Here is a 23939-nt window from a genome sequence, read left to right on the forward strand (position 1 = left end):
TATTGATAAGTACTTTATTTGGGAATCTTCGTTGAGAACTAATGTAGTCTTGCTTGTTACAGCGGTAGACTCACAGGTATTAACTCCAAAGAGTCATTCAATACTTTTCCTAACACACTGAAATTCTAAGGATGTGATCCTAGGCTAGTGTCTAGTTATTTGTAAAAACTTTTAAGCAAATTTCAAATGACCAAAAATCTAATTTTCGGATGACCTAGAAACGATATGTTGGATAACCTAGAACATCCCAGAGCTGTCAAAACTGTGTTTTGTATCCTTCAGGATTACGTCAAAGCTTTTATTAAATTTATTTTTAAAACAACACACCTGAACTTTAAAAGTCAAAGAGCAGTGACGATGAGTGATAAAAACCGGTTCAATCCTGCCCAATACTGAGTTCGAAATGACCTGCAATTAAAGCTGTACGTTTCACAACCGTAAAAATGTGAACTTATCTTGAAACATTCGACATTTTATGGCCGTGGTCGCTGAATGGAGGTACCGTGCCAAATGATGATCTACATTGATGAGGAAAAGTTTTAAAACGCTATAGATTTTGAATGTTTATTTAGAGTTACAATTCAGTTAGAGTTAATTTAATGGTTTTTCATTCTTAAAATAACTATATCTTACGAAAATCTCTTCAATACTGTGGTTTAGCTAACCAAAAGGCACAAAGATTCATCTTCTTGTCTAGTCATAATCAGAAATTGTTTTAAAGTCATTGGCAAGTCTCCCAAACTCAAGGCAACGCCCGTTAATGAAACACATTATCGATCATTTTCCGTCCCAAGCTCCGCCCCGCCGGCAGCGTCTGCTCGTACTTGTACACCGACTCGTGATACTTGGCGTTCAGCTCGGGATCCTCGGGCCCCCAGTCGTGGGTTGGCTTGAAGCAGCTCGCTATCCGATCCTGCCAGGTGGCTTCCTTTCGCTTCAGCACGGCATAAAGCGCCCACGCCGGTAGTTGCAGGACTCCCGCGGCGAACACGCACCATCCGAAGGCTGTTTGAAAATGTTAGTTGTTGAAAGAGCTTTGAGGATTGATGTAATTGTTGAACTAACCGTACATCCCGTTCGTGTAGACGTAACCGTTGAAGGTCAGTGCTTTGTACGTTGCCACGTGGTATATTAGGATGGCTGCAAGCATGACTGGAGTCACGAAGCCCCAGCAGATCCTCCAGTACAATCCCGTCTGAATACCCAGCATGAACTCGATATCCCGACAGATTCGTCCTACCCCGTAGATCCACGCGAATGTAATCATCTCGAAAACGGCCAGCACCAACGCCACGAACGATGCGCCGTAAAAGTCCAAAAAGTCCAACAGGTACTGACCGCCAGGAGTCGTGTAGATGATCCCGATGCCAAATCCGATGATCGCGATCACAAACGCCACCAACGATGGCTTCAAATGAGGGAATCGATCCCGAACAACGGTCATGATAGTCGTGGCCATTCCGACGTTGCTTCCAATCCCAAGCACAAACAGCATCAAGAAGAAAGCTACCGCGAAGAACTGCGGCCAGAACTGGAACTTGGCGATCGCGTCCGGATAGGTGATGAACGCGAGTCCGGCACCTCCGCGAACCACCTTGCTCAGATCTGGAGCATCCGTGACGTGCGCTAGATGACCAATGACGCCGAACACGATCAACCCGGCTAGCATTGAGGTGCAGGTATCCATGATCGATACGATGGTGACGTCCCTGGAAGCAATCACACGTTATAAGAAGGATCTTCTAATAAAGCCATCTCACAAACCTGTACACATTGTTCGAAAACCGGTTGTACGACGAGTACATGATCACGTTGCCGAAGCACACAGTCAACGAGAAGAACACCTGCGTTACGGCAGCGTACCACACCTTGGCCTCGAAGATCCGATCCCACTGGGGCTTGATGAAGTACAGCATACCAGCGCCGGCACCTTCGAGGGTACACGCTCGAATCAGCAGCACCAGCATCACCACGTACGGAAAGATCGCCAGGAAGTAAGCGACCTTCCCCGAGCTCTTGATCCCTTTGACCAGCGTTAGGCAGATACATGTCCAGGGAATCAGAAGACACAAAACTAGACGCCAATCCGGGCTGCCGATACCGTCATCGATTGAATCAGCTTCTTTGAGAACATCATTGCTAAAAAAACAAACTCCTTAGTGTTTCAAAAGGATCGATCCTCAAACTACCCACACAAAGTACAGCTCCGCTGAGGACACCTTCGTAGCATTATCCCCTTCAACCATGTTCACCGCCAACCTCGAATCGATACAAGTGGCATTCCAGCTATCCTTGCACTCGCTCCACGGCAGCGGATCCCCGAACGACGCCACCAGGTACCGCATCGTAACACCCATCAACGAGGCGTAATACGTCATCACGATGAACGTCGAGTACGTCTGCCCATACCCGATCCCGCGCATTGCCGGTGAAGCATCGTACACATCAATACAACCCCTGCTCGAGAACTGCCCAATCAGCATCTCCAGGTAGTAAATCGGCCTTCCAACCAACAGCAGCACGATCAGGTACGGAATCACGAACGCTCCACCCCCGTTTTCCAGCGCCGTAAACGGAAACCTCCACACGTTCCCCAGCCCCACCGACAGGGCGATACACGACAACAGGAACTCAATATCCTTGCCCCACTTGTCCCGCGGGGGTTGCTTCTTCTCCGTGGTCATCGTTGCAGTCGGGCTGTAATCGGGTGGCTTTGGCGGGAAACCCACGCCGGTTAGTGGAAGCTTCTTGGGGCAGGTTTCCGGGTCGAAGTCGTCCGGAGTTCCATCCGGGATGAAAGCGGGGTTTGAGGTGGCCATTCTGGGTTTGCGAACTGGCAAAGCAAGCTAAAGCTACCGAGCACTACAATGTCTGGGAGTACACTACGGGGAAGCAGCAGGGTTCGCTAATTACAATTTTATGATGTCGGGTGCGCGATAGCTAATAAATTGGGGAAATATTTTGCTAATACGGGAAAGTTATACTATGGCAAAACGGCAGTTTCACCGAATGTGATAAGCGGGACTTGCTGGAAAAGTTCACTTCAATAAGCAATATAATCAATCATGATGGTCTCGCATTCAGGAAAGCGTAATCAATTAGGCTAGAAATTTGGAAGGACAGCTTGTGGTGATGTACAAGTTAATTCACACATATTTTCATCAATTTTCTGTGAATGTGTGTAATTTTACCTCCGAAAATGTGTAATTTTACTACTCTTCTTGTGTAATGTCACTTTTCAGTCTAAATTAAGGTAATATTACATAATAAGATAGGTAATATTCAACCTTCCAAAATTACACTATCTAAATTCACACAGTTTTTTTATTGTGTACTATTTTCACTTAAAAGTTCAAATAGTAATAATTCATTTGTATTCAAAAGAAGTTAAATCGGTTAAAATGCACGGATAGAAATCCGGTCCGCAATACCGAAACCAAATTGTGTTGAAATCGATAACATCGTTTGTTTTCGATTTCGTTTCAAATGTTTTCAAAAACGACAACATTTTCATCACTTTCGAAACATTTTGTTTTCGAAAGCGCCCCTCGCTTTCCTCAATTTTTTTCGATCGTAACAACTGTCAAACGCAACCAAAACCGCAACCGAATTCCCAACCTGCGACAGTTTGTTTATGTTTTGTTTTTTCGAGTGTTGGCCAAAACGAGGTGCGCTTTGGAACCGGTGGTGAAGGTACCTGCACTGCCCGGGCAATGTCGGTGCCGAAGCTAGCGGCGGAGTTCCGCGGAGCCCGGCCCCTAGTAAGCTCACTCTTAAGGCAAAGTGGACACGGACTGCGGAATCAAAAGAGGACGGATTCGGACCTCGCACCACGAGGAGCGTCCAATACCGTTAAATCGTGTTTCCAAAAAGTGTGGTAAGTTTGAAGATTCTAGCTTCCTAAAATCTCACAATTTAATCATCCTTTTCCCTCAATAGCGACGCTGCCTTTTTCCAGATGCCTTCGACCACGAATCTGACCATTGCCCAGGGGCATCCTTGAGAAGGCGTACCACGGAATGATTTTTCGAAGTGACAAAGAACAGACTGCCACCGTCGAAAGCAACGAGATTTGAACAGGCGACGGGGACAAAACAAACCAAGCTGCGAGCGCCTCCTCCTCCTCCTCCTCCTCCTCCTCCTCCTCCTCCTCCTCCTCCTCCTCCTCCTCCTCCTCCTCCTCCTCCTCCTCCTCCTCCTCCTCCTCCTCCTAAAAATTCTAAAATTCTAAAATTCTAAAATTCTAAAATTCTAAAATTCTAAAATTATAAAATTATAAAATTATAAAATTATAAAATTATAAAATTATAAAATTATAAAATTATAAAATTATAAAATTATAAAATTATAAAATTATAAAATTATAAAATTATAAAATTATAAAATTATAAATTATAAAATTATAAAATTATAAAATTATAAAATTATAAAATTATAAAATTATAAAATTATAAAATTATAAAATTATAAAATTATAAAATTATAAAATTATAAAATTATAAAATTATAAAATTATAAAATTATAAAATTCTAAAATTCTAAAATTTAAAATTTAAAATTCTAAAATTCTAAAATTCTAAAATTCTAAAATTCTAAAATTCTAAAATTCTAAAATTTAAAATTTAAAATTCTAAAATTCTAAAATTTAAAATTCTAAAATTTAAAATTTAAAATTCTAAAATTTAAAATTCTAAAATTCTAAAATTTAAAATTCTAAAATCTAAAATTCTAAAATTCTAAAATTTAAAATTCTAAAATTCTAAAATTTAAAATTCTAAAATTCTAAAATTCTAAAATTCTAAAATTTAAAAATTCTAAAATTCTAAAATTCTAAAATTCTAAAATTCTAAAATTCTAAAATTCTAAAATTCTAAAATTCTAAAATTCTAAAATTCTAAAATTCTAAAATTCTAAATTTAAAATTCTAAAATTCTAAAATTTAAAATTTAAAATTCTAAAATTCTAAAATTCTAAAATTCTAAAATTTAAAATTCTAAAATTTAAAATTCTAAAATTTAAAATTCTAAAATTCTAAAATTTAAAATTTAAAATTTAAAATTCTAAAATTCTAAAATTTAAAATCTAAAATTTAAAATTCTAAAATTCTAAAATTTAAAATTCTAAAATTCTAAAATCTAAAATTTAAAATTTAAAATTTAAAATTTAAAATTCTAAAATTCTAAAATTCTAAAATTCTAAAATTCTAAAATTTAAAATTTAAAATTTAAAATTCTAAAATTTAAAATTCTAAAATTTAAAATTCTAAAATTTAAAATTCTAAAATTCTAAAATTCTAAAATTCTAAAATTCTAAAATTCTAAAATTCTAAAATTTAAAATTCTGAAATTCTAAAATTCTAAAATTCTAAAATTCTAAAGATCTAAAATTCTAAAATTCTAAAATCTAAAATTTAAAATTTTTAAATTCAAAATTCTAAAATTTTAAATTCTTAAATTCTAAAATTCTAAAATTTAATATTCTAAAATTTAAAATTCTAAAATCTAAAATTTAAAATAATTTTATTAAAATTCTAAAATTCTAAAATTCTAAAATTTAAAATTTAAAATTCTAAAATTCTAAAATTTAAAATTCTAAAATTTAAAATTTAAAATTCTAAAATTCTAAAATTCTAAAATTCTAAAATCTAAAATTCTAAAATTTAAAATTTAAAATTCTAAAATTCTAAGATTCTAAAATTTAAAATTCTAAAATTTAAAATTTAAAATTCTAAAATTTAAAATTCTAAAATCTAAAATTTAAAATTTAAAATTCTAAAATTCTAAAATTTAAAATTCTAAAATTTAAAATTCTAAAATTTAAAATTCTAAAATTCTAAAATTTAAAATTCTAAAATTCTAAAATTCTAAAATTTAAAATTTAAAATTTAAAATTTAAAATTCTAAATTTCTAAAATTCTAAATTTCTAAAATTCTTAATTTCTAAAATTCTAAATTTCTAAAATTTAAAATTCTAAAATTTAAAATTTAAAATTTAAAATTCTAAAATTCTAAAATTTAAAATTCTAAAATTCTAAAATTTAAAATTCTAAAATTCTAAAATTCTAAAATTTAAAATTTAAAATTTAAAATTTAAAATTCTAAAATTTAAAATTCTAAAATTCTAAAATTCTAAAATTTAAAATTCTAAAATTTAAAATTCTAAAATTCTAAAATTTAAAATTTAAAATTTAAAATTCTAAAATTTAAAATTCTAAAATTCTAAAATTCTAAAATTTAAAATTCTAAAATTCTAAAATTTAAAATTTAAAATTTAAAATTTAAAATTTAAAATTTAAAATTTAAAATTTAAAATTCTAAAATTTAAAATTCTAAAATTTAAAATTTAAAATTTAAAATTCTAAAATTTAAAATTTAAAATTTAAAATTTAAAATTTAAAATTCTAAAATTTAAAATTTAAAATTCTAAAATTTAAAATTCTAAAATTCTAAAATTCTAAAATTTAAAATTTAAAATTTAAATTTCTAAATTTCTAAATTTCTAAATTTCTAAATTCTAAATTTCTAAAATTCTATTTTAAAATTTAAAATTCTAAATTTCTAAAATTTAAATTTTAAAATTCTAAAATTTAAAATTCTAAAATTTAAAATTCTAAAATTTAAAATTTAAAATTCTAAAATTCTAAAATTCTAAAATTCTAAAATTCTAAAATTTAAAATTCTAAAATTTAAAATTTAAAATTTAAAATTCTAAAATTTAAAATTTAAAATTTAAAATTTAAAATTCTAAAATTTAAAATTTAAAATTTAAAATTCTAAAATTTAAAATTCTAAAATTTAAAATTTAAAATTTAAAATTCTAAAATTTAAAATTCTAAAATTTAAAATTCTAAAATTCTAAAATTTAAAATTTAAAATTTAAAATTTAAAATTCTAAAATTCTAAAATTCTAAAATTCTAAAATTTAAAATTTAAAATTCTAAAATTCTAAAATTTAAAATTCTAAAATTTAAAATTCTAAATTCTAAAATTCTAAAATTTAAAATTCTAAAATTCTAAAATTTAAAATTCTAAAATTCTAAAATTTAAAATTTAAAATTTAAAATTTAAAATTTAAAATTTAAAATTCTAAAATTCTAAAATTCTAAAATTCTAAAATTTAAAATTTAAAATTTAAAATTCTAAAATTTAAAATTTAAAATTCTAAAATTTAAAATTTAAAAATCTAAAATTTAAAATTCTAAAATTTAAAATTCTAAAATTCTAAAATTCTAAAATTCTAAAATTCTGAAATTCTGAAATTTAAAATTCTAAAATTTAAAATTTAAAATTTAAAATTCTAAAATTTAAAATCTAAAATTCTAAAATTCTAAAATTTAAAATTCTAAAATTCTGAAATTTAAAATTCTAAAATTCTAAAATTTAAAATTCTTAAATTAAAAATTTAAAATTCTAAAATTTTAAATTCTTAAATTCTAAAATTCTAAAATTCTAATATTCTAAAATTCTAAAATTCTAAAATTCTAAAATTTAAAATTTAAAATTCTAAAATTCTAAAATTCTAAAATCTAAAATTCTAAAATTTAAAATTCTAAAATTTAAAATTTAAAATTTAAAATTCTAAAATTCTAAAATTCTAAAATTCTAAAATTTAAAATTCTAAAATTTAAAATTCTAAAATAATTTTATTAAAATTCTAAAATTTAAAATTCTAAAATTCTAAAATTCTAAAATTTAAAATTCTAAAATTTAAAATTCTAAAATTCTAAAATTTAAAATTCTAAAATTCTAAAATTCTAAAATTTAAAATTCTAAAATTCTAAAATTCTAAAATCTAAAATTTAAAATTTAAAATTCTAAAATTCTAAAATTTAAAATTTAAAATTCTAAAATTCTAAAATTTAAAATTTAAAATTTAAAATTTAAAATTCTAAAATTTAAAATTCTAAAATTCTAAAATTCTAAAATTCTAAAATTCTAAAATTCTAAAATTCTAAAATTCTAAAATTCTAAAATTCTAAAATTTAAAATTTAAAATTTCTAAAATTCTAAAATTCTAAAATTCTAAAATTCTAAAATTTAAAATTTAAAATTCTAAAATTTAAAATTCTAAAATTCTAAAATTTAAAATTTAAAATTTAAAATTTAAAATTCTAAAATTCTAAAATTCTAAAATTTCTAAAATTCTAAAATTCTAAAATTCTAAAATTTAAAATTCTAAAATTTAAAATTCTAAAATTCTAAAATTCTAAAATTTAAAATTTAAAATTCTAAAATTTAAAATTCTAAAATTTAAAATTTAAAATTCTAAAATTTAAAATTCTAAAATTTAAAATTTAAAATTTAAAATTCTAAAATTCTAAAATTTAAAATTCTAAAATTTTAAAATTCTAAAATTCTAAAATTCTAAAATTTAAAATTCTAAAATTCTAAAATTCTAAAATTCTAAAATTCTAAAATTCTGAAATTCTGAAATTCTAAAATTAAAAATACCCAAACTCCAGAATTCCCAAATTCCTAAATTCCTAAATTCCGAAATTCCTAAATTCCTAAATTCCTAAATTCCTAAATTCCTAAATTCCTAAATTCCTAAATTCTAAATTCCCAAATTCTTAAATTCCAAAATTCTTCAATTCCCAGATTTCCAAATTCCCAAATTTCCAAATTAACAAATTCCCAAATTAACAAATTCTTAAATTCCCAAATTCCAAAATTAACAATCTCTACATTCCCCTGATTCCAAAATTCCCCATTACCAAATTCCTGAAACCCCAAATTCCCCAATCACCAAATTCCTGAATTCCTTAATTCTCAAATTCCTAAATTCCCAAATTCACAAATTTCTTAATTCCTAAATTCTCAAATACTTAAATTCTCAAATTCCCAAATTCCCAATTTATTAAATTCCCAAATTACCAAATTCAAAAATCCTTAAATTCCTGAATTCCCAAATTCACAAATTCACAAATTCCCAAATTCCCAACTTCCCAAATTAACAAATTCACTAATTCCCAAATTCCCCAATTCCCAAATTTTCAAATTCCCAAATTCTTAAATTCCCAGATTTCCAAATTCCCAAATTCCCAAATTTTTAAATTCCCAAATTCACAAATTCTTAAATTTCCAAATTCCAAAATTAACAAATCCCCAAATTCCCCAATTCCCAAATTCCTAAATTCCCAAATTCCCAAATTCCTGAATTCCAAATTCCTAAATTTTCAAATTCCTTAATTCCCAAATTCCCAAATTTCTTAATTCTTAAATTCTCAAATTCTCAAATTCCCAATTTCTTAAATTCAAATTCCAAAATTCTTCAATTACTTAATCCCGAATTCACAAATTCAAAATTCACAAATTCACAAATTCCCAAATTCCTAAATTCCTAATTCCCAAATTCTCAAATTTCAAAATTCCAAATTCCCAAATTAACAGATTCCCAATTTTCCAAATTCTTAAATTCCCAAACTCCCAAATTCACAAAATCCCAAATTCTTTAATTCCCAAATTCCCAAATTCCTAAATTCCTGAATTCCTAAATTCTTAAATTCCTAAATTCCTCAATTCCTGAATTCCTAAATTCCTAATTTCTTGAATTTCTAAATTCTTAAATTCCTAAATTCCCAAATTCTCGAATTTTCAAATTCTCAAATTCCCAAAATCCCAAATTCACAAATTCCTTAATTCTCAAATTCCTTAATTCTCAAATTCCTTAATTCTCAAATTCCAAAATTCCCCAATTCCCAAATTCTTACATTCTCAAATTCTCTATTTCCTATGTTCCTAAATTCCTAAATTCCTGAATTCCTAAATTCCTAAATTCCTAAATTTTTAAATTCCTTAATTCCTAAATTCCAAATTCCTGAATTTCTAATTTCTTAATTCCCAATTCCCAAATTCTCAAATCCCCAAATTCCCAAATTCCCAAATTCTCAAATTCCCAAATACTTAAATTCCCAAATTCCCAAATTAACAAATTCACTAATTCCAAGTTCCCAAATTTCAATTCAAATTCAAATTCCCAAATTCTAAATTCAAATTTCTAAATTCTCAAATCCCAAATTCTCAATTTTAAATCCCAAATTCTCAAATTTCTAAATTCCCAAATTCTTAAAATCCCAAATTCACAAATTCACATTTTCCCAAATTCCCAAATTCTTAAATTCCCAAATTCCAAAATTATCAAATTCTTAAATTCCCAAATTCCTAATTCCTAAATTCTCAAATTCCTAATTCCTAAATTCTCAAATTCCTAAATTCTCAAATTCCTTAATTTTAAATTCCTCAAATTCCAAATTTCCAAATTCCTAAATCCTCAAATTCCTAAATTCCCAAATCCCCAAATTCCCAAATTCACAAATTCCCAAATCCTCAAATTCCCAAATTCCCAAATCGCCAAATTCCCAAATTCCTAAATTTATAAATTCTCAAATTCCTAAATTCCCAAATCCCCAAATTCACAAATCCCCAAATTCTTCAATTCCCAAGATCCCAAATTCAAATTCCTAAATTCCTTAATTCCTAAATTCCTAAATTCCTAATTCCTTAATTCCTAAATTCCTAAATTCCTAAATTCCTAAATTCATAAATTCCTAAATTCCCATTCTCACATTATCAGGTTCTTGAATTCCTAAATTTTCTTATTTCGATATTCCCAAATTTCTAAAATAACATGATACCAAGTTCCTAAAATCACAAATTCCCTAATTTTGATTCGGGTTTCCCAGATTCAGAAAATCCCATATTCCCAAAAACTCCACATTCTTCAATCCCCAGATCCCCATGTTTCCTGATTGTAAAAACACTAATTTCTTGTATTCCCATATTCCAAACAAACACACACACACACACACACACACACACACACACACACACTCACACAAAGATTAGTTTGTTAATTAATGATGTATTTTTTGCCTCAATAAATAAAAAAAAACGAATCAACTGTTTTACTCAACCAAAAGAAATATCCAACGGTCAATTCAAAAACCAAAACCAACGGTCAATTCAAAAACCGATTAAACCGCCACCCTTCGTTTGGGATGGCTGCATGCTTTTTGTTTTGAGCCAGGCGTACCCAATCGTCACGCTTCAGAATCGAGAACATTGTTGTCGATTTCAATGCAAATGTTACCGGACGACTGGTCGACAACATTACGAAACGAATTTTAGAGCAAATCGACAACAATGTTGTCGATTTCCCGGACAGGATTTCTATCCGTGTGAATACACAGCAAAAAATCCAATGGTAAAATCGCTTGCAAAAGCATGCACATCACCTTTGTGAGAAAAAGCATGTAATATTGTATGAGAAAACGTGTACACGAAAAGCATGTACCGAAGAAAAAAATCAGGTCTGCTCACCCCAAAAATAACATCAAACCGGCGAATGTCATATTCAGATTACCGCGCCCCAACCCTCTCGGCTATCTCGCCGCTATGTTTAAAGTTGGATCTCCACCGATGTAGCTGTAGGTTTCCCATACATCGTATGCAGTTAACACAATATACGGAGTACGGAAAACCTACTGTTACATTGGCATTGATCCGTATCGACGAGATAGCCGAGAGGGTTGGGGCTTGGATTTGGTAATCTGAATATGACATTCACCAGATTGATGTTATTTTTGGGGTGAGCAGACCTGATTTTTTTTTCTTCGGTACAAGCTTTTTGTTTACACATTTTCTCATAGAATATTACATGCTTCTTCTCACAAAGGTGATGTGCATGATTTTGCATGCGATTTTACACAGTTTTTTTTGCTGTGTAGAGGCGACATTAAAAAAACAATTTATCTTCTTCCAAAATAAATAATTACCCAAGTAACATTTTTCCCAGGAGTTCTACAAGAGCTCTTCAAGATAGCTACAGCATAGCAGTTTGGACCGCGGTAGGATAAAATTCTCTTCAAGTACTCTTCCAAACTCCTGAAGAAGTTTATATAATCTAACCGTTTTTACTTGGAAAAGACCACCCCAACGGTCAAATAAAAAAAACACGTGAATATTTTGAAAAAAATAGAAATATTTGTTCACTCTTAACATACCAGGTAAACATTCCATTGGAAACAATAATTTTTAAAGATGATTTATTCCAAGATGGAAACATATCAGAAAATGTCATATGCCTTCTACACGAAGGGACTGGGCCCAGAAATTTTAACAATTAAAATTGTAGATTTTACTTTCGTAAATTTCAACAAAAACGTACTTGTAATTAACAATATTCAGTTAAATTAACCAAAATTCAGTATTAATTAAATAACCTGTTTGTTGAAAATGCCAAAGGCGAAAAGCTAACAGATTTCTCGAACTCAAATGAATGTGCTCGACTGTTAGCTTTGGTTTTAGGAAAATCAAAAATTTTGTTGGTTGAATAAAATTAATAATTGGCTAAATATGTAAAAGACGAACTTGAGTTTGTTTACGTCTGTCATTTGAAGGCAGGATTCGAACGAGCGCGGTCGATTTGTTGAGTTTGTATTATAAATTGTGAAGTGAGAGGATTTTTTTTTATTTATAGTTATTCAGATTTTCTTTTCCATGTACATTCATTCGGTTAAAATATTATTGAGTGTCCAATCACAATCGATGACTTTTCACCTCAATTGAAGTGAGAGGATGTGAAAGGTAAACATCTTACTATTTGGCTAATGTTGAAGTGGGAAATCAAAGTGAACACTGTTGCAACTGTGGAAGTGCAATTGGTGAGCAAGTTTGTTGATGATTTCTTTGCAGGTGATAAACTATGAAGAGCAAGACGAGGACATTCGCAATGAGGACCTCTGATGCGAGGGGACTTCATGACAATGTTTGAAGGAAAGGGAAGGGCAGTGGAAGGGAGAGGCGGGTGAACTCTTGCACGACAATACTTGGAAACGCGTACACAACATATCAAAATAAAAATTCGATTATGGTAAATGTCCAAAAAATAAAATTTATTGACACAAAAAAAGATATCAATATTTTGAAAATGCTGTTTAATGAAGACTGCTCAATAAACTGGTAAGTAAAACTCAAAATATTGTTTTCAGGAATTTGAGTACGTTGAATAAATTGAATCAAATGCAATGAAAGTGTGTTGCCAAAAGAACAGTTCTCAGCGAAATCGGTTTTTTTTCTAAAATTTTAATTTTTGTATTTTTTAATCCAACTTCAACTTTTTTGGTGCCTTCGGTATGTCCAAAGAAGCCATTTTGCATCATTAGTTTGTCCGTATAATTTTCCATACAAATTTGGCAGCTGGCCATACAAAAATGATGTATGAAAATTCAAAAATCTGTATCTTTTGAAGGATTTTTTTGATCGATTTGGTGTCTTCGGCAAAATGTAGGTATGGATATGGACTACACTGAAATAAAAATTATACACGGTAAAAAATTTTTTGGTGATTTTTTATTTAACTTTTTGTCACTAAAACTTGTTTTGCAAAAAAAAACACTATTTTTATTTCTTTTAATTTTTTGATATGTTCTAGAGGACATCAAATGCCAACTTTTCAGAAATTTTCAGGTTGTGCAAAAAATCTTTGAGCGAGTTATGATTTTTTGAATCAATACAGATTTTTTCAAAAAATCGAAAAATTGGTCGCAAAAATTTTTCAACTTCATTTTTCGATGTAAAATCAAATTTGCAATCAAAAAATACTTCAGTGAAATTTTTATAAAGTGCACCGTTTTCAAGTCATAACCATTTTTAGGTGACTTTTTTGAAAATAGTCGCAGTTTTTCATTTTTTTTAAATAGTGCACATGTTTGCCCACCTTTGAAACAAATATTTTTGAAAAGCTGAGAAAATTTTCTATATTTTGCATTTTTAGACATTGTTGATACGACCCTTCGTTGCTGAGATATTGCCATGCAAAGGTTTAAAAACAGGAAAATTGATGTTTTCCAAGTCCCACCCAAACAACACACCATTTTCTAATGTCGATATCTCAGCAACTAATGGTCCGATTTTCATTGTTAAACTATGAAACATTCGTGAAATTTTCCGATCTTTTCGAAAAAAATATTTTCAAAATTTTTAAACCATGACTAACATTTTAAAAGGGCGTAATATTGAATATTTGGCCCTTTTTAAATGTTAGTCTTGGTTTAAAAAAATTTAAAATATATTTTTCGAATTTCTTCCTTCAAAAGATACAGATTTTTGAATTTTCATACATCATTTTTGTATGGCCAGCTGCCAAATTTGTATGGAAAATTATATGGACAAACTAATGAGGCAAAATGGCTTCTTTGGGCATACCGTAGGCACCAAAAAAGTTTCAGTCGGATTAAAAAATACAAAAAAGAACGAATGACCGAAATCTGAAAGAACTGCTCAAAAGTAGTTGTAAAATCAGGCAAGCTTGGTAAGTAGCATTGTTGATACTTCTTCATTTCTCATTATAATTACATTTATTTACGTTCCTTTCATCAGTTTATAGCTGAAATTAAGAATTTTGTATAAAATTACTAATAAATTTCATATGTCTTTTTGCAGCAAAAGGTTCGCTTTGGTGTAAATTCTGTGTCCAACCACAAGAAAAATAACTAAACCTGAGACCTTAATTTTATGCAACATAAAAAAATACAAGCTTAAAACTTGGTGAAAATTTGGCTAGGTTACTTTTTTATGGAATTCAAGAGAAATTAAACATCTTTATTTAACGGTGCACATTAACCAGAGCTTTTGCACCAAGATTTTTGTTACAGATATTTTAGTATTTTTGAAACTACGGGAACTATCGATATATTTTTTTATTCATCCCTTAAAGTACTGCCTACTAAGCAATTTCAGGATTGGGTCCGTAAGTTTGTTAATTTTTGAATAAGAAGACAACAACTTCCTTCGTTGCTGTGCACCTTTAAATATGTTTAACAAAATTTGTATTCTGCTTTTTTAGTATCATTTTTTAAAACATTAACTAAATTTTACATTTCAAAAACAGTTAGGGGAAAGTGGGGCAAGTGTAACAAGCTAAGTAAATGCTCGTTAAAGCCCATTAATAACGTTAAAAAATCTGTCGGATTTTTTAGAATCATCTTATTTCAGGTCTTGACTAAGACTTTGATAGAACAAATTTTGAAAAAATCCTGTTTTTCAATGTTGAAAAACGATTTTAAATTTTTTGATTTTCCGTACGTTCTACTCAACTAGTGGGGCAAGACGATCAACCCGTTGGGGCAAGAGGAACAATGCAAGAAACAACATGATAATTTTCTAACAAGTGAACTGCTATCACTTTGAAACATCAGATTAGAATGTATTTGAAACGTTTCTTTCTTTTTTAATTTAAATAACAATATTTTACCAAAAATTTGATCGTTTTTACGAAAAAATAACTACTTTGATGATAAATAGTGAATTTTCATAGTATCACTTTATTTTTTATGAACAATTTTTTTTTACAATTTTTTATCAGTTTTTAATTGGGTAATTCTCCGCCAACTCACACAGCAGTTGCCCCGACCCCTCTTCGATTTTCGTGAAACTTTGTCCTAAGGGGTAACTTTTGTCCCTGATCACGATTCCGAGGTCCGTTTTTTGATATCTCGTGACGGAGGGGCGGTACGACCCCTTCCATTTTTGAACATGCGAAAAAAGAAGTATTTTTCAATAATTTGCAGCCTGAAACGGTGATGAGATAGAAATTTGGTGTCAAAGGGACTTTTATGTAAAATTAGACGCCCAATTTGATGGCGTACTCAGAATTCCTAATAAACGTATTTTTCATCGAAAAAAACATTTTAAAATTTCGTGTTTTTCTAACTTTGCAGGGTTATTTTTTAGAGTGTAACAATGTTCCACAAAGTTGTAGAGCAGACAATTAAAAAAATTTTGATATAAGGGGTTTGCTTATAAACTTCACGAGTTATCGTGATTTTACGAAAAAGTACGTTACGAGTAACGGAAAATGGAAGAATTTTTAAAAAGTTTTTAGTGTTTTTTTTTTCGATGAAAAATACGTTTTTTCGGAATTCTGAGTACGCCATCAAATTGGGCGTCTAATTTTACATAAAAGTCCCTTTGACACCAAATTTCTATCTCGTCACCGTTTCAGGCTGCAAATTATTGAAAAACACCTCTTTTGTCGCATGTTCAAAAATGGAAGGGGTCGTACCGCCCCTCCGTCACGAGATATCAAAAAAACGGACCTCGGAATCGTGATCAGGGACAAAAGTTACCCCTTAGGACAAAGTTTCACGCAAATCGAAGAGGGGTCGGGGCAACTTTTCCCGATTTCGTGTGAGTTGGTAGAGAATTACCCAAATATTTTTATGTATTTATTTTACAATAAAATATGTTGTTGCAGCAATTCGTATTTTTTCCATACTAAAAATCCTTATGGTACACTTGCCCCACCTGAACGTGATTTTTTAAAAGCTCTCAAGAAAAATAGCCAAAAGTTAAATCATACTTTATAATAGGTGCAAGTCATTGGTAGGGACACTACTGATCTAGTAAAAATAGCATTTTGATAAAATGAGCCTTAAAACGAACCCTAAGCCTTATTTTGTACTTTCCAAATATTGTAAGAAAACAAAGGTTTTGAAAAAAACTTCATTCAATCTTACGTCGTTTTGGCGGTTATGTGGTAGTAGAATCAGCTAATTGCACTGCTAGCAACAATTCCTCATACTGAAAATAATCTAAATTGTAAAAATTACGGCCGTACGAGCGATTGTTCCTCTTGCCCCATATGGTCGTCTTGCCCCACCTTCCCCTAAAAAAGTTTTGTTTTAATGCTTTTTAATTTTAATAACTTCATGCAAAAAAAACATATAAGTACATTATTGCTCATCATGTCGTAAATAGATTTCTGACCTACAACAGGGTACACATGGTGAGAAGCTGACAACAGATGTCTGTAGATTGGTCGTTTCTGAATGCCGGGGATATTAATTTTTAGTGTACTTTCAAAACTTTGATTGCAATTTGTCACTCCTACTTATCTGTTTAAATTACACTGTAGATATGCTGCGCTATATGCAAATGCAAAGTATCCCGGGACGAAATTCCAGTTTGAACGATGAATGCATATTTTCCACATTCCTCACTTTGATCAACAGCCGTCCCTAATCAACATGCTCACTACTATTAGATCATAGACTGCACCACCCTCACACTGCATCTTCAAAGCAATATTTTCCCGGCTGTTCTCGGAAGCCATGCAAAGCTATTCTACAATATGGTCGAACATCAAAGACACTCACTACTTGCAACCAGATTCTCCAACTTAATCCAATTTCTATGCTGAGAGTTATGCACCGGGTCGTCGACAATCGACAAAGACTTCCGACAATTTGCGACCAGTTAAACTCAATTTCGGGCGGGTTCGATCCGATCGGCACCGCGGGTTCGCCAAGACTGATCCAAGATTGACCACGGTCGGGTTAAGGATCCCGACCAACGCCAACCTCAGGACCGTTTAACCGACAAAAAACCACCGGCGAAGGTGAATTGTCCTCCTGCCCCCTCCCCCTCCAAAAAGGATCAAATTTCCCTAGGTCCTTCGAAAATTGGTTCTGCCTCATTTTCCGTCGGACGGTGCCGGACTTGAGGGTTCTGACAGGTCAGCCACTAATCGGAGGCGCGGTCATTGCAGTGGAAACAATTTGTCTGCGGGCAAACGTCCGTCCACTTCTGGTTTGAACCGGCAACATGAGGAATCCTTACAACGAGTTCTTCTACCGACCGACGTTTCAAAATTTGGTTAATGTTACCCGTTTAGGCAACCAGAAGATGATGTTGGTCACGTCACTTTCGATATTGTTAATCTTGGTGCAGCAACAGCAAAAAAGTGTTTGATATGATCGGCTTAAGTGTTGTTTAGGGGATCGAATGACGGAGATTAGCACGATTTAGATGCAATTTAGGCGCTCAGACAGGGCGTCGTGAGAAGTAACACCGAGAATGTCAAGCCAGTAGGAAAAAAAGGATCATCGCTCTTCAAACGTCGGGAGTTCTTTAAATTAGAGCTATTCTGACAGGGTTTTAGATACCATCAGATTTACAAGATTTTTTGTTAATCAACTTTCAATCTGTTTTTCAAATATTTTGTTCTAATAAAAACGTCGTATATCTATATTATTGATATTTGTTGATTTCATATATTTTCTTTAAAAAAGTCGAGAGTAACATTTTAAAATGATCGAGATTTTTTCATACATTTCAAAAATTATAAAACACATTTTTGAAAATACTCAAAAATTTCACAAAACCACGTATTTTCGAAATTAATTGTCAAAATGTCAGTGTTTTACAATATGGGTGTCAAATGATTCGTAAGTTACAACTAAAATATTGAAAAAATACTCAAAATTTTCACAAAATTACTCAAAATTTCAGTTTTTTACATTTTGAAAATTGAAACATTTTTTAAGTCTTAAAACATTCACAAAACTACGTTTTTGCAATGTAGCTATCAAATGATAAGGGATTTTTCATACATTTCAAAATGTATAACACAAATTTTTGAAAATACTTAAAAAATTACAAAGCCACGTATTTTCGAAATAAAAACTAAAATTGTCAGTGTTTTACAATATGGAAGTCAAATGATCGGAATTTTTTCAAGTATTTCGAAGGTTATAACAAAAATTTAGTAAAAAAAACTCAACATTTTAACAATACTACGTGTATTTGAAAAAGTAATACAAATTTCAGTTTTTTACAATATGGATATTTGATCCGATTTTTTGTTTTCATACATTCCGATAGTAATAATATTTTTGTGAAATACTTAAAATATTCACAAAACTACGTATTTTTGAAAATAATTTTGAGTATTCCACAAAAACATATTGTAAAAAACTGAAATTTGTTGTAGTTTTTCGAAAATACGTAGCTTTGTGAGAATTTTGAGTATTTTCAAAAAAAATGTGTTATGTGTTTATTGTTGGGCTTGCGCTGAACTATGCTAAAGTGCTTTAGAATTTTTAAGTCCAATATGGCAGCCAATACGATATATGTATTGAAAAAATACTCCTATTATTTAATAGGCAACTCAATTTGATGTTAAATACATGAAAAAAACGAATGTAAAAATTTTATTCGTGATTCGATTATCCAAAATTCCGTCAAACCTTCGAATAATCGAACTTCGGATAATCGAATCTTCGGATAATCGAGGCTCCGGATAACCGAGTTTGGACTAGAGCGTCCAATTTCCCGTCCCGGGAATTCCTGGGATTTCCCGTTAAATAATATTTCCAAAATTTAAGCAGAAGTTAACATTTTCTTAACCTTTTGGAACATTTTTTTTGAAAATGCTGTGAAAAAATAAATGAAAAAACTCAACATAATGTTGTTCATTTCAACTTATTCGTCAGTTTTTATAGAATTAATCCAATGATCTGAACATTTTATATCACGAGTTTTTTTGATAATATTTATTTCTGAAGCATCTGGAAATAGATCTAGCCAAACAAAAATAAACTTTTAAAATTTAGTTGGGCTTTTTAAAAAATAATTGGTGTTATTTCATTTTAAAAAGGATTTCAAAAAGTTTTCTTTTAACATTTTTGTTTACCATGATCAAACGAGATGAAAATTGAATTGGTATTATTAAATATCTCAAATGGGTTTGTGCTAGAAATTACAATTTGAAGTAAAAGAATTCTGGAGCGCTAGTGTGAATGAAAAAAAAGGAGACTGATTGTGAATTGCGGTTCACTTATTCTATAATTAAAATCATGTTTATGTGCTATGAAAAAAAACCAATCAAAGTCTGGAACCATTTAGAAATATTCAACAACTACGTTGAGAGATGGCCAAAAAATGCCATCGGTTTTTAAAAAGTTTAGCTTTAAAAATTTGTCAAAATTTTGTTGTATGAAGTACATATAACACAAAAAGTTATATTTTTATGGAAAAGCAAAAATGTTTTCCAAAAGTTGAAACTAGTTTGACTTGTTATAGAAAAGTTATGTGTGATAATAAACATAATTTCTGCATATTATTATTAATATTTGTTTTCATTTCTAATTTAACCACAACTCAAACCACACTCTCTTAAACTGATCACAAAGGCAAGTTTTAAAGAAATTTTTTGATTGTGGAGTATGGATTCATTTTACTTGCTTTCCAAACGCTTTGATAAAAAATGCTTCTCAATCAAAAATACCTGAGATCATTTTTTGATCCATTGTACGATTTGAGCTTATAACAAAATACATTTACTTGTTGTTGTATGATTTTTTACATGCAGTCAAGCTATACATTTATCTTCACGCTCATTTTAACCATTCAAGTCGTTGTCCTATACAATTTTTTTGAAAAATAATAATCACAGTCAAGATCAGAAAAATTTTCAATAAATTTCATATTTCCCGGGAATTCCCGGGATTTCCTGGGAAATTGAAATTTGAATTTTGAAATTTGAAACCCCGGGAAATTTGACGCTCTAATTTGGACTGATTTTTTTTTTTCAAGTTGCCTAAAAAATTCTCTTTTTTTAAAACCTCGAAATATGAAAAAATACAAAAAAAGCATTTATAAATTTTCTACTCATGGAATATCAGAATATGCTTCGATATTGGATGTTTAAAAATAAACCTCTGAGAAATCCCAATCACCTAGCTCTATGTTGTCAACTATTTGTACGATTATGAAAGTCTTGAATGGAAAATTGAAGAGAATTTGTTTAGCCATTTGGAATTAATATTTTTAGAGTGTCCATTAGGAGTGACAAGAAACATTAAAATTTTATAAAATCTCAAGAGATAAAGCCTGGTTCGATTCTTTATGAAAATAATAAGTAACTGTGCCAATTTTGATCCAAATCGATTAAGGTTAAAGGGTCGCTATTGGTTGTTGATGTTTGTATGAGAAAATTGCAAAAAAAATCGGAGGAAGGGAATAATATCAAATTTTGGCGTAAAATGTGTCGAATAAAGTGTATGATTATCATGTAAAATTTTATGAACATTGTCGAAAATTGCAAAGCGATTCAGAGAAGACGTTTTTTTTTTGTATGAAAAGATTGTTTTTCACCAACTTAACGATCTACAGCAACTTTTAAACCTTAGCCGATTTGGCTCAAAATGGGCACAATTACTTAGTTTTGCCTTAGAAGTCGAGTCAGAAGGTACAAAAGCATATAAAATCGATAATTGAATCCCAAAATTTGCCTTTTTTATATTTAAAAGTTTTTCTGGTGATTTGTTGATTGATTTGTAGACGACCAACAAATTTAAACGTATTTTTTCAAGTTTTTGGAAAAAATAACTTTGGTTTTTTCCAAGAACCTATTTTTGTTTACAAAACAATTACTTCAAGCGAAGGACCAAATGAAATTCAAGCTATGTTATGCTTTTATGATTTGTATGAAAATGAAATTATCAATTAAATCCAGGTGCTCCAAAATTTTAGGGGATACAGCAACATCCCACAATTATGAACCATTCATTTTTGAAGCAGTCTTATTCATGTAAAAAGCTTCAGTCAATTAAACAAATCCAAATAAAATCCATTTGCAGGTTTTATGGAGAACTGCCCTTAGTGAAATTAAAATTCATATTTTTTTGTTAATTTATATAAATTTCCTTTATTCTACTAAATACCAAATGAGGTACAACAACCCTGCTTCCCCTTCCCCGCTGAAGAGACGAAATTTGATCCTCCTTACGCACAACGCCACCAAAGCAGAGTAAATTAACCCAAAGTAACACAAAATAAAGGAAAATTCCACAAAGTTCAAGGAAACTCAATTCACCGTTAACTTGAAAGCAGGAACCGCCGCAGTAACTTCGGTGGTGGGCGACGTGAAAGAAGGGCAATGCTGCAACAACATAAGCATATCAAATTATGCTATCTGATGGGCAGATTGATTGAAGGGGACACTGTCTAGGGGGGAGCGAGACATCAATAGTGCAACGTGTGCGTTTTTTATTTGTCACGTGGTAACCCCCGGCTATAAATTTGTATCCACCGTGGGCTAACAATTAAGATACTAGCTTATATTGCTGCAGTTTAAAGACAACTTTGTAGAGCGTTTAAGTAATTTCGCTGTAAAGTTCTGTCCGGAATGCAACAAATGAGAAGTGGTTTCTCAAGTCAAATACTTAATTTATTGTTTTATTATTTTTATCACATTTGGTACATTAACCTCTGGATCTAGAAAGGTTGGTAAATATTTGACAAACACTTGACTTATTTCCCAGACACTCGTCATGTACTTTGGATATTCTGCAGCAGGCTGTATTTTGGATGCCTCGAATTAATATGGCTTCATTAAAAATATAAATTGATCTTGCAAATCTAATTCGGAGCCCTCACCATCACTCCAACTGAATTCAACGATTCGTTCCATGCATCAACATCACCTGTTCTTCGCAAACTTGAAGTAATAGTTCCGGTAAACTTCAAACAACAAGTCCAGCTAGCTTATCACGTCGCAGGCGATTCACAAACTAGCTTCAACTATACCTGCAAACTGTATCCTTTACCAAAATCCGTAGTTCAGAGCTCAAAATGCACACTCAACCGCCCAAAACGCGCACGTCCTCTGTTCCGAAACTGGGCTCTCGTCGACGACACTCCATGCAGTGGGTACTCCACCGACAGTTCAGCAACAGCAGCTTCACCACCTTGGCCGATCGACCGGCATTACAAAACTGAATCACTGTATACACAGGCACTGCAGGTCTAGGTCGGCACCGACCACCCCACAGCTGAGCTGTGATGTGACACCCCACGTCGAGAGTGTGGTTTGTCTCGCCGCAACAGCAACGGATGGCAAGCTTTTACAGCTTTTGGGGTACATCTGTATTAGATTTGTTTGAATATAATTCAATATTTATTGAATGATAATATTAAAAACTTTTGACAGTTTCAAAACCAGTTGTAAATTAAAAACAAAAAATATCTAAGAAAATCTGTCTAAATCTTAAAATAGACAAAACACCACACCGCCACCGGCTTCCGTTACACATCAACAATAGAACGTAGCCACGAGGTGGGAGGTTGGGAGTTTTTAATCCCTCCAGTTACAAGCTGATGTGTTATGTGTGTGTGTGTGTAAAAGGTGCTGGTCAGCTTACACATTAAATCGTCCAGCCTGAAAGCTCCTTGTGGTTTGTTGAACGTACGGACGTAGAATGCAACATCAGAGAGAATAACAAAGCTTCGATGCAACGAAAGGTACTTACCTGCTGTGGTGGTGAGAGCTTTGCGCGAGGGGTTTAAATTTGAAACATTGTGAATTTTATGCAATATTTGTCAACAATCCCTTCAACCGGTGGACTTCAGTAACAGTTAATAAAAGCTTTTCATATTACTTTTTTAGTTTTTTTTTTAAATTTCGAAGATAATTTGTCTGTCTATTCCTCATGTCCAAACAAACTATTTTGCTACAGTCATGCCTCGGTTTAGCACCGCATATGGGGGATGCAAAACCGAGGCGTGCATAACTGAAGCACAGAGCTTAAGGGAGTTTGGCTATATGGGAGACATTTGCCATGCAAACATCAAAAAATTATAGTGTTTTCGAATCGGGATGATGGAAGCTATCCATTGTAATTATAGTTACAGTCATCCCTCATATTCGGAACAGTTTACAGATCTGCCAATGTTCAAAAAATCATAGAAAATCGATAATTGAATGATTTGCTTTAACCTTCATGTGAAAGCTTTTCTTGCGATCTTTCGATTGATGTGTAGACCGGCTGTACATTTTTACGTTTTATATCAAGTTTTTAAAGAAAAACATTGACCCTTGAAATCCACAAATTCGGAACACATTTTTCTTACGATGTAAACACCCTTTTATTTCTCTCCAGGAGTACATATTTTTTTACAAAAAGAAAATGACTTCACACTTTGAAACCAATAAAACTTAGGCTTAGTGATGTTTTAAACATGGTATGATAACTTTTTTGTGAAATAATCAATTAAATTTAGGTGTTCCACAATTGTGGGAGGCACAATAACATCCCACAATTATGGAACAGGCAACTTGGAGGCAGTGTTTTGCTGCTATGGATAAAATAGTCTTGC

General features: G+C 31.0%; 1 protein-coding gene across 5 annotated transcripts; it reads right to left on the reverse strand.

The window, feature by feature from the left end:
- LOC6045026 (sodium-dependent nutrient amino acid transporter 1) lies at positions 1–22572 on the reverse strand. 5 transcript variants are annotated; one of them, XM_038254677.1, is made up of 5 exons: positions 22391–22572; positions 2194–2882; positions 1765–2139; positions 1066–1709; positions 1–1005 (listed from the first exon to the last, which is right to left on the reverse strand). In XM_038254677.1, the coding sequence occupies exons 2-5, from the start codon at positions 2817–2819 to the stop codon at positions 758–760; spliced, it is 1893 nt and encodes a 630-aa protein (XP_038110605.1). In that variant the 5' UTR covers positions 2820–2882; positions 22391–22572; the 3' UTR covers positions 1–757. The 5 variants fall into 5 exon arrangements, with proteins under 5 accessions (XP_038110605.1, XP_038110604.1, XP_001862446.2 ...); XM_038254676.1 differs by having other exon boundaries at positions 2194–2940; XM_001862411.2 differs by having other exon boundaries at positions 22371–22572.
- Positions 22573–23939: the final 1367 nt, after the last annotated feature.

The sequence above is a fragment of the Culex quinquefasciatus genome, chromosome 2 (assembly GCF_015732765.1).
Source record: "Culex quinquefasciatus strain JHB chromosome 2, VPISU_Cqui_1.0_pri_paternal, whole genome shotgun sequence".
NCBI lineage: Eukaryota > Metazoa > Arthropoda > Insecta > Diptera > Culicidae > Culex > Culex quinquefasciatus.